Source organism: Trichosurus vulpecula, chromosome 6 (assembly GCF_011100635.1).
Source record: "Trichosurus vulpecula isolate mTriVul1 chromosome 6, mTriVul1.pri, whole genome shotgun sequence".
NCBI lineage: Eukaryota > Metazoa > Chordata > Mammalia > Diprotodontia > Phalangeridae > Trichosurus > Trichosurus vulpecula.
This window is the reverse complement of record NC_050578.1, coordinates 215,155,768-215,174,664: the sequence shown is the minus strand read 5'-3', so window position 1 is coordinate 215,174,664 and position 18,897 is coordinate 215,155,768. Positions and strand designations below refer to the sequence as shown.

Sequence of the window (18,897 nt, the reverse complement as noted above, 5' to 3'; positions counted from 1 at the left end):
CTCAACTAAATAAATGTTTATTAAGTGCCTACTATGTTCCAGGCATTGTACTAAGCCCAGGGGATACAAAAAAGAGGTAAAAGACAGTCCCTACCCTCAAGGAGCTTATAATTTAATGAATGATGTCAAGGTTATGAACCCAGGAGGACTGGAAGGTTGATGTGCCTTTGACAGAAAGAGGAGAGTTTGCAATAGAGAAAAGCTTAGGGGGAAAGATAATGAATTCAGTTTTGTTCATGCTGAGTTTGAGATGCCTCTAAGACACCCAGTTTGAAATGCCCAATATGTAGTCAACAGGTGGTAAATTACTGAAGCTCAGGGGATAGAATGGAGCTGGATATATAATCTGCATCGTAAACCCATGACTAGGATCTCCCTGAAGGTAGGGCCCAGGACCCTTCTTCCTCCTGCCTCCCCAAAAGCAAAGCCAAGCACAGAGAAGGTGCCAAGGAAAGATTTTCCAAAATCAGCTGAACTCCACCAAACTGCTCTGTTTTTCATTTGGAAAGAACATTCCCTGGCAGTCTCACAGATGTGGGCATTCTTCTGAGGTTTGTCAGGGCATCTGGAAAGTCCCTGCAGACACTTACGTGGTCCTGGTGTCCATCCTGATGACACTGGCGGCAGTCACTGCAGGCAAAGGGGATGCAGTCGGCATGCACATATAGCTCACAAACTAAGAGGGGGAAAAGAGCATTTCATTCAGACGGCCACAGCCTTTCATTCTTCTGCACTCCTAGAACACCTGGCTTATTCTTGCCTCCATACTTGAGACCAGCCTGTCAACTTGAACGTCCATCCCTGCTTCAAATCTTACTCCTCCTTCAGGACCCAGCTCAGGTGCCACCTCCTGAACACCCTCTCCTCTTCCCCCGGCCAATTCACACTTCTCTTGCACATTTCTCTTCACTGACCTAGGATAACACTAACAGCATATACATCCCCCATCAGTCCTTCTAGCCTGGGAGTTCCAATGCATAGCCACTTCTGTATCCCTCCAAATTCTTGACCCCTGAGCCAGGCAATCGAATATGATTTTTGTTGAAGAGTGAATCAATCAATCAACAAGCATTTATTACGTGCCTGTGTGCCAGGAGCTCTCCTAAGCGTTGGAGGTACCCGGATGAAGGTGAAATAATCTCTACCCTCAAGGACCTTCCTTTCTAATAAGAGAGATAACATTCACATATAGAAGCATATACAAGACATATACAACTCAGGTCTATAGACGATCACCTCCTCTCCCAAGAACTATGGAGTTATTTGTCATTTTGTCACACTGGGATAGCAAATACTATTATGTGGTGCCCCCCCCCCACAAAAAATTCTAAAGTTTAAGAAGGTCCCTGTTCTCAAAATGGTTGAAAGTAACTAATGTGGAACAAAAACCATTAAATTGAAAGTCAGGACACCTGGGTTCTGGAACTAGTTACCTCTCCCTCTCTGGGTCTCTGTTTCCCCAGCTACAAAATAAGGAACAGGGTCCCTAAGTCTCTCCCACTCCTCAGACACAATGACTGTGACTGAGTCCAAAGGGAAAGACATCAAGATGCTGTAAAAGGCATTACATATTTTGTTCCAGAAGCCTGTTTCTAACTCCGAAGTCAGACAGACCCTTTAACTATTTCATACTGATTTCTAAATCTCCACCATGTGCTAAATGTTCTCAGCACACACGCCGCCTGGTCCCTGTCTCTTAGGAAGCTTCCGTTCCAGGGCAGCCTGGCCAGACACCCACATGCTGTATGTTTTCAGTTTTAATGCCTGTTTCTACATTTCCTAGAAAAAGGTAGAAAAAGTGACAATCCCTGTTTGACCTCACTAAGCCCCAGAACTCCACATCTTTGAGAAGGGTTTAGAGCAGGGTTTCTTAACTTGGGATCATAAACTTGTTTTTGAATATTTTGATAACTGTGTTTAAACAGAATTGGTTTCCTTTGTAATCCTATGGATTCTATTTTATACATTTTAAAACATTCTTTTCAGATGGGGAGGTTCCTTACTTAGGCTTCAGCAGACCACCAAAGGGCTCTACGACACAAAAAAATGTTAAAAACCTCAAATTAGAGGGAAAGGGAAAAGCTTAGTGGGAAGGAAAGCGTCCCAGCCACAAAAGGCAGTTCAGAAAAAGCCATGGTGTTCAGTGAGTGAGGACGAGACTACAGGCACTGTTAGACACCAGGTCTCCCCACTAGCATCTCCTAAGAAGGGGGACTTGGTCAAAACTAGCACAGGCCTGCAGCACACAGTTAACAGTAAGAGTCAATCCCAGGAAGATCCTGAGAAATAGTTACTAACATCAGTATTTTGTTCAGTCCATTATTTTTTTTTTAATTTTTAAAAGATTTTCCATTTTAAAAATTTATTTTATTTTCGATTCAGGGCACAAAACAAACATTTCCATAATGCAATACAATAAAAAAGATGATTGCACATGAAACTACAACTCTACAACTTGCTATTCCCTCCAAATATATAACAAAATTATCACACAAATTTCTTTTTTCCCTTTTTCTTATCTTCTTACTCCTTGCCCTAGAGGTGACTACCATAAGACATACATACATACATACACACACACACACACACACACACACGCACGCACGCACGCACGCACTCTGGAGGAGAAAGTGAGGCTAGTGACCTTACACAACCCTCCCTCATTCAAATCAAAGTCAACTGTAAGTCATGTCATCATCTCCCTGATGTCATAGAACAAAGGTCAAACACAACCTCTGAGTAGCCTCTCCCTTTTCCTCTCCTTTCAGTGCTCTGACCAAAGGAAGGTACATTTCAGTGGCTGAAGGCTGCCTCCTTAACTTTGGGTTTACTGGCTAGATTTCTTTCTCAAACACCAAGCCTTAAACCCAGTTCACTCTGGAGCTCATAGATTGGCCAACAGGTTCCTGCCCTCCTAGCACAGAGTGAATGTAAATACTAAATAGTAACTGTTTCTCTTTTGGCCAGGACCCCTGAGAGTCTTCCCCTACCAGTTTGATTTTTTTTTTCTTTGAGTTTTGATTAAAGGGGCCATCCCTTGAATAACTTCTTAAAGAGGACTATTCACTGAATGGGGTATTACCTCACTCAAAATGAGAACCTGAAAAAACCTTATCCTGAAAGGGCCACAGTCTCCCAATGCATTTTGAGCCATCTCCAGTCCTGGTGAATAGCAGGCCACTGGACCCAGATGGCTTTAGAGAAGAAAGTGAGGCTGGTGACCTTGCACAGCCCTCCCTCACTCAAATTAACGTCAACTGCAAGTCATGTCATCATTTCCCTGATGTTATGGTCCTCTTCGAGAACAAATGACAAACACTATACATATGTACGTATGTATGTACTTGCGTACATACATCACACACATACATACATATACAAACATATATGTAAATTATTCTTACAATCTATGAACAGACAAGAGATCCTCAGAAAACCCTCCCCTCTACCTCCACAAATTACTTTTAGAGAAAAATAGAAGTCACTCTTTAAAGATCTATTTTCATGAACAGATCAGCCCTGTGAATTTCTTCTATCCATCTGGAATGATTCGGTCATCAGAGAAGCCCAAAGACCAATCTCACAATCACCAGAACCACCAAATTACTTCTTCAGTCTATCATTTGAAGTTGTCAAAAATCCTTTTGGATCACAGTATCATATGATGATGAACCGAGTTGGAAGAAACCTTAGAGGTCCCTAGTCCAGAGGCTGTGTGTGTGTGTGTGTGTGTGTGAGAGAGAGAGAGAGAGAGATGGTCTTCCTCTGGACAGTCTGGCAAAGCCTCTGAAGCCCTTCTCAGAATCATGTCTCTAAATAATTGAAAGAAATGCTTAATTTCAGTTGGAGTTTATTGAAAATAAAGTTGCTGTGATGAAATACTACTGTGCTGTAAGAAATGTCTAGCAGGTTGGTTTTTAGAAAAACATGGAAAGACTTGCAGGAAATAATGCAGAGTGAAATAAGCAGAACCAAGAGAACATCGTATACAGTAACAGCAATGCTGTTCAAAGAGTAACTGTGAATGACTTAGCTATTCTGAGTCTGAATATGAGCATTCGAATCAACTATGAAGGACTTATGAAGGAAAATGCTAGCTAGAACTGAAAGCATGTATTTATGGTACCACCTATATATTTATATCAAATATTGGTCTTCTCTACTGCAGGGTTGGGAGGGAGGGAGATAACTTGCAACTCAAAAATTTGATAAAATAAATTTAATTTTAAAAAAAGGAAAGAAGGTTGCAATGTTTTTTCCCCCATCCAAGGTCAAAGACTTCTTGAAATCTATCTAAGGAATCCTCTTTTCACAGTACTATTCTGACTAAATACTAGCATACTGAGACAGTTTGGAGGGGACATAGCACTAGATTTGTAATTAAGAAGACCTGAGTGGCTAAGAATTGGAAATCAAAGGGATGTCCATCAATTGGGCTAAACAAGTCGTGGTATATGATTGTAATGAAATAGTATTGTGCTGTAAATGACAAGCAGGATGATTTCAGAAAAGCCTGGAAAGACTCACATAAACTGATGCATAGTGAAGTGAACAGAACCAGGAGAACATTGTACACAGTACCAGTAATATTGTACTATGAAGAATTGTGAATGACTTAGCTATTCTCAGCAATGCAATGATCCAAGACAATCCCAAAGGACTAATGATGAAGCATACTATCCACCTCCAGAAAAAGAACTGATATTATTTGAATATGGACTGAAGCATGCTATTTTTCACTTTCTTTCATTTTTTTCTTTTATTTGAGTCTTCTTGTACAAAATGACTAATATGGAAATGTTATACATAATTGCACATGTGTAACCTATATCTGACTGCTTACCATCTCAGGGAAGGGGGAGGGAAGGGAGAAGAGGAGGGAGAGAGGGATAGAATTTGGAACTCAAAACTTTAAATAAAAATGCTAAGAAAAAGAATTAGAAGGAGGAGGAGGAGGAGGAGAAGAAGAAGAAGATGATCTGAGTTCAAATCCTGCCTCAGCTACTTAGTAGTTGTGTGATCCTGAACAAATCACTTAATCTCTCTGGGCCTCATCTCTAGAATAGGGGAGCTGGACTGGATGGTCTCTAAGGTCTTTTTTAGTTCCAAATCTATGATCCTATGATCCTATTCCCTCCCAATTTTAGGTCACCTGCAAATTTCATAGGTATCCATCCAACTCATTAATGAGAATATTATTTCTCCTTACAGAGGCAAAAGTGCTCCCAAATAGCCCTTGACTAGGCTTCTCTGGGGTGGCATTTTACTTTCTTCTACTGAATCCCACTGCAAACAAGGATTTATGAAGGTAAAGCCATGTAAAGGATGTCAGCAAAGAAATAATGACCAAAAAAAAGAAGAGAGGTTGGGCATCTTGCACTAGGGTTAACCAGCTGATTACAATGTATGACATGACATGACATGACATAATATAATAGCTGGTGTGCTCAGTTGCTATCCTGGTGATCTCTGGGTAGGCCAAGAAAGACTCCCAAAACAATAGGTGGGACCCTTATGGTAAACTTATGAGAGCAGACACATGAGATGGACAACTGTGGATGAGCCATGATCTGCATTACTAAAGGAAATACCCACTATCAGTGAGATCGCATATCTATTTAAGTACATGATTAATAAATTAATGATGACAGTGGTGTGTATGGGGTGTTCAGGGATGACTAGCACCTCTGATGTGAGGGCTCCCGAGCCCTTTCCAGGACTGCTTATCTACCTTTGGTGTCCAGCTGGTCACCTAACTCTCACCTTTGGCTCCAAGAAGCTATAGCCTACCCAGCAGTCACATCCTCAGCAGATAGACTAAATCAGGTGACCAACAGGCATTAAACCCGTCAGTGAGTTAGGAGGATGGCTACCTCAAGCACGTGAAGGCTTTCCCCAGCAGAATGGACAGAGGAGAACAATTTGTTCCAACAGCCCCAAAGGGAGCCTAAAGCAGGCATTGTGGAGTGCTTAGAGCTCAGTCAGACATTGAAGACACCAAGGCCATCCAGTGTATCATGGGCCATCACCAGTCATCCTGACTTTTGTCTTGCCACTGGACTTCAATGTCAGCGAGGCTGCCAACTTGGTAAAACTCTGCCTCACTTAAATCCAATTCACACAAAAGTCAGCACCCCATGATGTCACATTGGTCCTCTTTGAAAATGAAGAACAAACAACAATGATAGTCCAAATAGAAGACTGAGAAGGAGATGATAAAGAGAGTCTTAAGAGAACTACCAGCAAGTTGTGAACTGATCCAAGCATTCTGCAGAGCAGCTCGGAGCTATGCCCAAAGGGCTATAAAACCACGCATACCCTTTGACCTAGCAGTACCACTACTAGGTCTGTATCCCAAAAGAGATTTAAAAAAAAACCAAAAAGGAAAAGGACCTAGATGTACAAAAATATTTATAGCAGCTCTTTTCTGGGGGCAAAGAATTAGGAGTTGAGGGGATGCCCATGAAGTGGGGAGTGGCTGAACAAGTTGTGGTATGTGATTATGATGGAATACTATTGTACTGTAAGAAATGACGAGCAGGAGGCTCTCAGAAAAACCTGGAAAGACTTGCATGGGCTGATGCAAAGTGAAATGTACTGTGTATAAAGTAACAGCAATATTGTAAGAAAGATGATCAGCTGTGAATGACTTAGCTGTTCTCAGCAGTACAACGATCCAAGACAACTCTGAAGGACTTCTGATGAAAAATGCTATCCATTCCCAGAGACAGAACTGATAGTGTCTGAATACAGACTGAAGCACTGTTTTTTACTTTCTTTATTTTTCTTGAGGGTTTTTTTTTGTCTGTGTTTTCTTTCACAACATGACTATTATAGATATGTTTGGCATGACTACATATGTATAACCTATATCGAATTGCTTGCCTTCTCGATGAGGGGATGGGGAGGGAGGAAGGGAGGGAATCTGGAATTCAAAGTATTAAAGACGAATGTTAAAAATTGTTTTTACATGTAGCCGGGGAAAAATAAAATACTAAATAAAAAAGAGAGAAAGAGAGAGAACTACCACCAGCCTCAGGGGGAGGCTAAGACATTAGGAGATAAGCTGGAGGAAGATTGGTCTGGAGATGGCACAAGTCTCCCCTGGTTTCAGAGAAAAGAGTGAGACGATTAAGGACTAAATGTATGCCAGAGTCTTCCACACTGACCAGACTGTTCCCAAAGGCCAATGGCTCCCAATGGGCATAATTAATGGAAACATGAACGTTTCACTATCACTATCACAAATAGGGCAACTTTAGCATGGAAGCAATAGAGATCCGTTTGAACACTCAAGTATTGCGAGCCCCTATGCTAATGAAAGGGAGAAAGTTGCCACATCCCATTAATGATGCCCTTTAAATACTGACAAGCACTAAAGAGACTCTTGTTCAACAGGAAAACTAGGGCAGATGGAGAGGTGATTTGCAGATCGGTGGAAGAAACCCACAGGAAGAGGCTTGAGAACTACCTTGTGGAAATTGGACCCAGAATGCCAAGAAATAAATTCCCAAGGTCAGACTAGTCCAGCAATTTGGGCACCATTATTCTAACAGCCCCATGAACAAGCCCAGTCTTAAATACAATGAAATACATGGCTCATGGTAAAGCCCTCAGAAGCACAAAAGCCCCTGGGAAAGAGTTGATTATACCATCTTAAGATGCTCTGATTCTTCAAATCTGGGATCACTGGAAACTTTTAGACCCAAGCCTGTTCATCAATCCAGCACTCAGAGGCAACTTCTGATTGGGGCAATGAGTTGGCATCCGTAGAGCCTCCTTTGAGAGTCACTTTCTTTACAACAACAATTCAAGGCACTGGCTCCCTCGGCATTGGAGTCTGTATATCCACGGTCTGTTTCTAGAAAAATCACATTCCCTACCTACTAAATAAGGGAAAACATCATCAAAGTTCTTTGTGAGATCTCCTCTATCACAGGTTAAGCCTGGCCTGCTGGGCCCCTAAGAAGACAGCAAATCCTGCTGTCCAGTCTAGCCAAGAAACTGGTACCCTCAAAACATGGACAGCTCCGATTGCCCCTCTCTGACATAGACATTGTAACTTCATGTATTACAGTTATCTGGGTTTGTGTCTTACTGAACTTCGGACTGCTCCAGGGGGGCAGGGGCCATGCCTTATTTTATCTCATCCAGCATGCTGCCCAGGACTTGGCACACTACTGGAGGCTCATAAATGATGGTTGGTCAAATGAGTAAATGCTGCTGTTGGAAGTTCCCGTGAAAAAACTTTTATCTTAGATTCGAGGGTGTTGAAGCTGGAAGGAATCAGGCCCATGAAGCTCATCCTTCATTTTACAAAAGACATTCCTGAGGCTCAGAATGAGAGGAAGGGTCACACAGTTAATTACTGGCAGAACCTGAATGCTCAAAAGAAGATTCCTAAGAACACAGACTGAGAACCAGAAGGGACGCTTATGTGATATTTAACAAAATCTCATTTGAACTTCACAAGAACCAAATGAGAGAGATACTACAAGTATTGTTATCTTCTGTTTTGTAGGTGAGGAAATGCGCTCAGAGTGGTTAAGTAGCTTGCCCCATGATCACAAAGCTAATAAGCATTAGCGGCACGATTTTAATTTGGGCTTTCCCAGCACTCTACTCATTATACCACCCTACCTATCAGGATCTTTGCAGAAATAGTTCAAATCACTATATCATTTTGGGTGTGTGTGTGTGTGTATAAAAAGTAAAGAACCTCAGCAGGTTTTTTTTTCTTAAAAGAAAAATGCAACATTTTAAGGGAATGAATACATCAATAACACAAAAGAGTAAAAGAAAACCACGTTAAAATCCCTGATGAATTAAAGAAGGGAGGACTCAGGGGAAACATGATAGCAGTCTTCAACTATCTGAAGTTTGTCCCAAAGGGCAGAACTAATAAGGAACAATGGTGATAGACTGCAGAGAGGCTGATTTTGGCACAATGTAAGGAAAAGAAGAATGAAGTGGCCAGTCTTGAGAGAGTGAGCTTCCCCTCACTGGACATATTCAAATAGAGACCAAGTGACCATTTGTAAAAAAGTTTCTTGTATTACAGGTTGGACAAGGTCAAGGGTCCTTAACCTGGGGTCTGTGAAGTTGGTTATTATGTTGACAATTGCATTTCTGTATTTCTAACTGTAAGAGTGGTTAGGTGGTGCAGTAGAGAGAGCGCTAGGACTAGAGTCAGGAAAAGCTGAGTTCAAATCCAGCCTCACAGACTAAACCCCAAATGGGGTCAGGAAGAGTCAGACACAACTGTTTTTCACTATAACTGGCTTCCTTTGTAACCCCATGTGGTTTATTTTATGCATTTAAAAACATCATTCTGAGAAAGGGTCCCCAGATGTAGCCAGATTGCCAGAGGAGTCCACAACACAAAAATGGCTGAGAACTCCTACACGGGACTAAAAGATCTTTGAAGTCCTTCCAGTTCTGAGACTTTCTACGCAGAACAGCTTCAAGCTAGGGACAGAGGGGAGGGAAGAAGGGGGATGGAAATAAGCAAATTAATTAGCACAGTGCTTAAATGCTTTGCCAATATGATCTCATTTGATCCTCACAATGACCAGGGAGGTGGGTGCTATTATTATCCCTATTTTAGAGGCTGAGGTGAAGTGACCTGTCCAGGGTCACACAGCCAGCAAGCGTCTGGGGCTGGATTCGAACTCAGGTCTTCCTGACTTCAGGCCCCAACTCTATCTACTACACCACCTAATTGCCTCTTGCCCAGTCAAGTTTACCTCAACTTCTCCCAAATACACTTAAAAAGGCAGTTAGCTCCCTGCTTTTAATGCTGTTGATAAGGAAATCTGACTTTTGTTATGCCAGATTTGAACACCACTATCCTGTGCACCACTGTGTCACATGGGCACTGTGGTCATTAAAATGCAAAGCAGTGAACTGGAGTGTCTGGGGAGGGCAGCTGGAATCCAGGCACAGACAAATACCAGACACCAGCTGGTGGGTCACGAGCAAGACATTTCAACCCTCTCAGCCTCAGCTTCCTCCTCTCTAAAATGGGGATGATGATAACCGTTTGACCCTCCTCTATGGTCTCTTGTGAACAGAAGAGCTCTGTGTAACCTTAAAGCATTACGGTAATGGGAATGATTATATTATTCAAAATGATCCCCATGGAAAGAGCTGCTCATCTGTCCATCAGAGGTGGTCTGAGGTTTAGAAATGATCCTTTCCATCCCAGGAATAGACAGTGTTTGCTGTTATTAGCCACTGTATAAAGTACTTTTGGCTGGAAGTGTCAGATCAGGCTTTGGAATACAACTGCCCTGTGGGAAATGGAATCGGGAGCTTGGATGCTGAGTCAGTGTAGCTGTTGAAGGCTGGATGTATTCAATGAATGTGAATTCTTGGCCCTCCAAGTAGGCAGACAGCTATGACTGGCATGAAGCAGCCCCCCTCCCTCGCCTTGGGTCTAATGCCAGAGCTCGGTGAGTGTAACAGCTATATATGTGACCTAGGTACTGCCTACGAGACTGTAAGCTTCATGAAAGCAGGCATTATAGGGGCAGCTAGATGGTGCAGTGAGTAGAGCGCCAGCCCTGGGGTCAGGAGGACCTGAGTCCAAATCTGACCTCAGACACTTGACACACTTACTAGCTGTGTGACCTTGGGCAAGTCACTTAATCCCAATTGCTTGCCTTCCCCCCTCAGAAAACAGGCATGGTAGACTATTCACATTTTGTATCTTCCCAGCCCCGAGCACCAAACTCCATAAATGGCAGGCACCTAAATAAATTAAATTTACTGAACTGTCAAAGGCAGTGCTAGTATTCTTATCTCCATTTTACAGATAATAAAGTTGAGGCCCATAGAGGTGCCCATTGTCAAATAGCTAGTAGAAGGCACTCAGGTCTTCTAATTACACACTTGTAGCATTGATTGAGGTAAAGAAATAGCTTGTCCCACCTCAGAGGAGCTCACAGCCCAGCTGACATCTCCAACTAATAATACTGAGTGTTAACAGATCATTATAAGTCTAAGAAGAAGGTCAAAAGGTAATGGTTCCTCTTATGAGCTTCCAACTCCTGTCCTTTTCCAGGATTTCCAATCAATTGAAAGAGTCATCTTCAGGGTTAGAAAAAAGGTAGCCTGGGGCTGTCAGCAGGATCACGGATGAGCAGGCCAAGATCATCTCAGGGGCTTATAGCAGGGGGATTTATGAGCTTCCTAGCCCAACCCATCAGTCAGGAAAAGGCTTTAGGAAAGTAGCCAGAAGCAAAAGATGATGATACTGGAGGGCTACTAAGTCTAGGACTGAGATCTCTGGCTAGGGGTCCACCTGAAGGGTCAGGGCACCAGGAGAGACAATATAGAGGCAAATCACTGAAAGAAATTCAGGTAATTATAATTATTAGTCAATGAGAAAGAGACCCAGTAGCAGAAAGAAGCCTAGACTTAGAAGGGGAAGAGACCTGTGTTGGTGTCCTGACTCTCTCTTTATTTCTGCGTGACTCTGGGTAACAATCACTTCAGATCAAGAGATCACAGATTGAGAGCTTGGAGTGATTTTAAACATCCAGAGAGACCTCAAGGTCTAGTTTCCTGGCTGTAAATAAGAGGCAAAAACAATTGCCCCACCTGGCACTCCCACTCTGCTGTGTGAACCAATATGAAATAACCGACAGAAAGGACTTTGTCACTGTAAAGTTGCATGCCTACATACATACAGGATGATGATGATGATGATGATGGTGAAGCCTAAAGTTCCTAATGACCCACAAAGGTTCAGGAAGGCTGCCCTTCCCATACACCCTGGTACACTGACAGCTGGGGAGACAGGGTCCACCTGTGACTTACAACAATCTACCAGACTCTGTTCATAAACCCTATTTTACAGGCAGAGACACAGAAGCTTGGAGCAAGGAAGTGACTTTTCCAAGATCAATATTGGTAGAATCATGGAAGCAGAAGAGCTGAGCTCAGGGAGAGGACTTCATCTATGGGCAACAGACTGGGGGAAGACAATATAAAAAAGGGAGTTGAAGTGGGGGGGTGATGAGAGAGGGAGTTACCCCCACATAGGGCATGATAGTGAAGTCCAGAGAAAGAAGGGTGACTGATCTGGGCTCCTTCTCACGATGATGGTTGCAGAAGGAACTCAACCATGGGAGAAGGGCCAGAGGGAGAAAGCAGCTAAAATACAGTGGCAACGTCCAGAGAGTCCATGGTGAAGTCTCATTGTGGAATAACAGTATGATATTGGCACGTGTTCGGCTTTCCTGCATGGTTTTCCATGTATGACTGTGTAGTGTGGGTCCCTGGAAAAACTGGATACACTGGGACGTGCTTGACACTGCCTGAGGTCTTTGGCTGTGAGAACAACGGGCAGGGCAGGGCAGGGCAGGACAGGGCTGTCTGAGTCACAGGATCAGCAGGAGCTGAATCTCTGAAAACTCCTAAGCCCTTTCCTCTTCTCTCAAATTGGTCTGAGATCCTTGCAGTCCAACCTCTACTATTGAAACTGGGCCTGAAATAGGGTCTTCTGATTACCAAACTAGTATACTTCCCGCTGCACTCTGATAAATGGAAATAAGACAATGACCACAGTAATATAATGGAAAACAATCCTGAAAAACATCAGAGCTCTGATCATTACAGTGACCCATAATGACTTCAGAGCACTAAAGGTAAAACATTCTGTTAGTTGAGACGTGGTGGACCACACGTGCAGAAAGAGGCATATGTTTTCAAATATGACCAATGTGCTAATTTGTTTTGTCTGACTGTACGTTGTGACAAAAAATGTTCCTCCATTCTGTGGAGGGAAAGGGTGACTAACAATATAAAAACATTAAAAAGCATCAATAGAAAACTTTTTTAGAGAGAAATGAGAGTAAGTGAACACCCTAAAAATCTTACAGATCATAAAAGTGGCTCAGTTAAAGACACAGGATCATTTTAAAGTTACCTTCACAGCGAAATGCAGGGAAATCTAGTGGCTTTCTGCAGACAATGCAGAACTTCTTCTTGTAGTGTCCTGGGGGCCCAAAACAGTGTGCCACCGGAACCTGCCAAGATGACACAAGCATCCATCAGTGAGTGACATCTTCCTGCTCTGGACAGGGATCACAAGACCAAAAGTTTGAGCAAGACTTCTCCTTATCCTAAGAATAACAGCAACAGTAATCACTGACACATACACGTCATTTTAAAGTTTGTGAATTTTTTTTAAATGCACTTTTTTTTTCATTCGATCCTTACAAAAACCCCATAAGGGAGCTGCTACAGGTATTCTCATCCCCATCGCTCAATTCCGGGGCTCTCCTGGCTCCACATCCAGCGGGATATCCTCTGGTCTACACTGCCTCTCATCAGGGTAGAAAATACCTGAATCATTACAATAATCTTAGAATTTTAAGGTTTATAAAATGCCCTCCCCCACAACAACTCTGGGAAGTGGGTGTCATAACTGTAACCAACCCAAAGGTATAGCCAGAATAGCTTTGATTTAAACAAAGAGTCCCCTTCTGGCAGTATGGCATCAGAGACACTGAAAAGCACTTTCATCACCTGTTCCTGGTACCCTTGGCACAGGAAGGCTAAGGGACAGAGTCCTTGTGAGCCGTATTTTAAAGACCAGGAAAAAGAGGTTAAGTAAGTCCCTCCAAGTCAACAATCCAATTCAGTAAAGATTCCTTCACACCAACTGTGCGCTCAGCACTCAGATAAAAAGGCACAAACCGAAAAGGCCCTGCCTTCAAAGACTTCATGTTGTATGGTAATGGTTCCCAACTTTTTTTGTTCAAGGAACAACGAAAAAAATCACATGCAAATCTTCAGGGTAATTTAACATACTACTCTTAATATTCTTTCAGATTTATCCATTAATTATGTACAATAATTTTTGCCCCAAAAGCTCCAAATTAAAACTTACATTTTGATTGTAATTGTAAAAATAAAAAAATACACACATGCCTGCTGTCTAAAGCAAAAATATATTTGTAACGTAATTGGGCAATTATTTACTATATAAGGGGTCATTAAAGACCTAAGACTCTTGGACCATTGTCTCGACCCCCAGTGGGCTCACAAACCACTAAATGGGAACCACTGTTCTACTGGGTAGAATGCTAAACACAAGGTAATTTGAGGAGAAAGAATTAACAACTGGAAAACCAAGTTCATGGAGGAACCAAGGAAGACCTAACCAAAGTCCTGAAGGAAGATAAATGGAGATGAGGAAGGAGTACACTGCAAACACAGGGAGCGGCTTAAGCAAGCACACAGAGGAAGGAGACAGAAAAGCCAAGTTCAGGGAAAATCTAGTCATCCAGTTTGGCTGGACCATAAAATGCATAATACAGAATGTCTACAAAGTTAGGTTGGAGCCAGATTTTGGAGGGCTTTAAATTCTAGACTTTAAATTTGAATTTACCTTTTATCCTAGCGGTAACAGGAAAGATTTCTGAGCAGAAAGGATGCATCATGGATATTACTTTGGCAGTTGTGTGGAAGATGGACCAGAGAGGGGAAAAAACTGAAAGTTGGGAGACAGATTAGGTGGCTACTGTAGCAACCCAAGCGAGAACTCATAAGGGCCTGAAATAGGATGCTAGTTGTGAAAGTGGAGAGAAGGGAGAAAGATCAGAAGCTGTTGTGGATGTAGAAGGCAAGATTTAACAACTGATCACAGATGCAAGGGTTGAGGGTGAGGTAGATCATAGATTTAGAGCTGGAAAGAACCTCAGAGGCCACAGAGTTCAATTCCCTCATTTTACAGCTGGGGAAACCGAGACTCAGAGAGACTAAGTGTCTTGCCCAGGGTCACATGCTAGAAAGTGTTTTAGGTGAGGCGGGATTTGAACTCAGGTCTCCCTGACTCTAAGGCTCAATGCCTGATCCACTGCACCACCTAAGTGTCCCTTGTCAAAGAGAACTCTCTCCATAGTGACTGGGAGGATGATCATGTACCATCAAAAGGAATGGGAAAGTTCAATAGAGGGGGAGGTATAAGAGGAAAAAAGAGTGAGCTGTTTTAGACATGTTGATTTTGAGATACTGATAGACTATCCAGGTGGGCAGGTCCAAGAAGCAGTTGGAGGTACGGGCTTGGAATTTAGGAGAGAAGATCATGGGATCATAGATCTAGAGCTGGACAGGACCTCTGAGAGTATCTATTTCAATCCCCACCCAAATCTGAATCCCCTCTATAACATCTGAAAAGTGGCCAGCCAGCTTCTCCCTGAACCCCTCACACAGTGGAAAGCTACTAAAGCCTTCAAGTGGTCCATTCTATTTGGTGGGATTAGACTTCAGGAGAAACACTAGACCACACAAATAGATGTAGGAGCTATCTTTATTGAGATTATAATTGAATCCATGCGAGCTGATGAACTGAGTGAGGGAGAAGAATACAGAGAAAGAAGAGAAGATGACACAAGCCAGAGCGTTGGAGGACATATACAATTAGGAGACAGGGAAAGATAGTGATCCAGCGAAGGCAATGGAGAAACTGTTTCCCTCCTTTAGAGGGAGGTAGGAGGAAAACAAGGAGAGAGCCTTGTCATGAATTCAAGGGAGAAATGAATACTCAAGGAGTAGTCGGTCAACAGTATTAAAAGGTGCAGAGTTCAAAGAGGATACAGACTATGAAAAGACCATTGGATTTTGCTGATCATGGAGAGAGCAGCTTCAGGTGAATGGTGGGACCGGAGCCAAATTACAAAGGGTTGACAAATAAGTGGGAAATAATAAAGAGAAAGTAAGGAGTATAAAAGATCTTTTCTTCCTTTTCCAGTCTTATTATAACTCCCACGCTCTACGGTCCAGCCAAATTCGAATTCTTAAAGTCACAAGTCACTCATCTCAACTTGAATTCTTTAAGTCACAAGCCACTTAATTTGCATCGGTGGTCCTTGACATCTTAAATGGTCTCCTTCCTCACCTCAGCTTCTTGGAATCTTCTGAAAGACTCCTCTCAAAATCCTCTTTCTACAAGAGGCTTTTCTTCCCACCCACCCGCCAGTAGCTAGCACCTTCCTCCCAGGTTATCTGGTATCTACGCTGTATGTATTGTGTATAGAAGTATACATGTGAATGGTACTGTTCCCATTAGAATCTAAGTTCCTTGAGGGCAGGTACTGTTTCACTGCTTAGAACAGTGCCTGGTATACAACAGGTGCTAAATTTATTGATTGATTCTTTAAGAGTTTGTCTATGAAAGGGTGGAGAAAAATAGGGCAATCTATTGAGGGGATGACAAGGCTAAGTGAAATGTTTTGTTTTGTTTTTAGGATGGAGAGACTTGGGCATGGTTTGAGGTAGAGAGAAAGACTGTGAGCCAAGGTACTAAAATTCCTTCAGAAAGAAGTGTGACTCAGATATTGGCCCTAGGAAGACAGTCATGAGTATATTCCTTGCTCCCACTGCCACTTTCAGATTTTCCCTCTGCCAGTCACTCTGAACCTCCCTGCTTGGAGGTTCTCTCTATGTAGCTCTAAGATTAAAATTTACATTCCCTTTGGGCAGAGCACCAAATTTATTTTTCCTCTTTCTTAAAGACCAGCCTTAACCCCAAATCACTCTGGGTCTTGTGGACTGGCCAACAATTTGGACCCCAATTGGCTCAGAATGAATGTAAATGGCAATGTTTTTTTATTTTGGCCAGAAACCCTGAGGGTCTTCCCCTCCCAGATCTCTCTCTCTCTCTCTCTCTCTCTCTTTTTAAAGAGGCCATTCTCTGCTACATCTGTTATTAAGCCTTAATCATTGAATGGGTGTTCCCCTAGTCAAACTGAGATTGTTAAAGACCTTAGCTTGAAAAGGCCAAGGTCTCCACTACATCCAGGGCCATCTCCCAGTCATCCTGATCTATATCTTGCCACTGGACCCAGATGGCTCCAAAGGAAAAAGTTAGCTGGTAACTTTGCACAGCCCTCCCTTACTTAAACCCAATTCACTTGCATGTCATGGTATCACCTCCCCGAAGTCATGGTCCTCTTTGAGAATGAAGGACAACCAGCAGCAATCTATCTCTATTACCCTGCCCTGATCATTACTGCCATAACTGGTCAAGGTCCAGGTCACTCACTTTTCCTTCTCAAGGAGTTCAACACTTAGATTAATCTCTCCTCACTACCTCAAACCCTGATTTTACATACAAAAATGTTCCCTCAAACTCCCTGGCTTCTTCAACTCCCATAAAATAAATATTCTCTGTGCCTCAGCTCTCTGCAAGGATGGTCATATCTTCGATCCCACCAAGACCCCATACCTGTGCCAGCTCCATCTTTTGAACTGTGAAATTCCTCACTGTTCAGAATCTCCTCTCTGCCTCACTAGCTCATCTTCCGTTCATTTTCTCTAGACTTTAAGGAACAAGTGGCCCTTCCCCTGGCCAAAGCCACCCTTTCACTTGTGCCCTTCATGCCATTTCTAATGAACTTCTCTTTCAGTTATCCCTTCTCTGCCCCTCTCATCTTCAATATCTCCTACAATCTTACCACAATCATGACCAAGTCTCCCCTATCCTTATAAAAAAACCAAAACCTTCACCTTAACCCACTATCATATCATTTCAAAGGATCACCCTAGAGCCAAGCATTAAACTCCTGAAAAAGGAAAGGTGAGTAGAATGGACAAAAGCTGGCTGTGGCAACAAGGATCTGGACAGGTTTAAAGAGATGGATGGAAAGAACTCTAAAAGAGGGCAGGTTAGTGAGTAATTCTGGCCAAAGAAGAACTGACTGAAGATGAGGAGGAAGACATTGATAATGACTGCTAGGACAGCGCATTGGGGGACATAAGACAAGGAGCAACAAGTCCTGACAATGGTGGTCAAGACTGCAGTGTCTTCTAAGAGATCCATGTTTCCAAGTGCAAGAAGGTGGGAAGAATGTAGAAATGAAAAGGTCTAGGATAAAAGGAAGTCTGTTAACAATAGCATGGGGTTCCATAGGGCACAAAGTCAGGTAAGGGCAGATGGGGAAAAGTCCTAGGGATAATAGGATCTAGCTGGGTAGGGATGAGAAGTACCAGAAAGGTACCTTTGTCTCAACAAACAGGGACCGACCCTGAATCATAGAGATTAAGAGTACAAAAAGTACAAATTTGCAAGCCACAAGACTGAGGAAGCCTTCACCCTACAGAGTCCTGTGATAATGGAAGAGGGCAATACTGGTACAGCAGTTCACTCTGTCTCTCCTGTCTCCTTATTTTGTCCATGCTGGAACTGAATAGACTAATCTGATGGGCCCGATCCCAATCTAAGAGACACAGGAACTTTGACACACTCAGCCCAGTTCTCACCCTCCTTGACTCCACTCCGGAGGGCTCACCATATGAATGCCAAATTTAGCACAGGCAATTTAGATCAGCATACCCCTCTGTAGCTTAGAACTCCCAAGCTCAAGAGCTCATCAGCCTCAACCTACATGGTAGTTGGGATTACAACCCTGTGTGCCACCATGACCAGTGCTGTTGGGAAGTGGGGATGGCGAGGACTTGAGGACATAGGTCTAGGTTCCCAGGGAACAGACTGAGCTCACACATGTAAATTACCTCCCAAAATAACTAGGAAGGAGGCCAAATCAGAAGCTATCCCACATGTGGCCCAAAAACTCAGCTTTGTGGTAGCTCCGATATCATAGTCCTGGTCCTTTTGGTCATAGGCCTAGTGGCTAAGGCCCTAATCAGAGTAACATCAAGCTTGTTTAGGGTTCTAGTCTTTCCAGAACCTGCCTTTATGGTTTCCCTGCTCCCAAGACCCAATATATAAAATGATCTCATCCTTCTATTTACAAGCTATGTGAATATGGGCAACTAACATAACTTCTCAGGGCTTCAGTTTCTTAACCTGTCTATTTAAATAGAGATATCTGTCCTACCTACACACAGTGACCCCCTCCTCTCTATCTGGTTGCCTTCCTCTGG

The 18,897-nt window shown here is 42.9% G+C and overlaps 1 protein-coding gene across 1 annotated transcript in view; it reads right to left on the bottom strand.

Annotated features, from left to right (window-relative positions):
* Nucleotides 1–18,897, bottom strand: part of DGKQ (diacylglycerol kinase theta) — a 96,945-nt gene that overhangs the window by 58,792 nt on the left and 19,256 nt on the right. The window contains exons 3-4 of the mRNA XM_036764807.1: nucleotides 12,935–13,034; nucleotides 591–676 (exon numbers count right to left, since the gene is read on the bottom strand). Coding sequence (XP_036620702.1) covers nucleotides 591–676; nucleotides 12,935–13,034 — 186 coding nt within the window. The remainder of the gene's footprint in view (nucleotides 1–590; nucleotides 677–12,934; nucleotides 13,035–18,897) is intronic.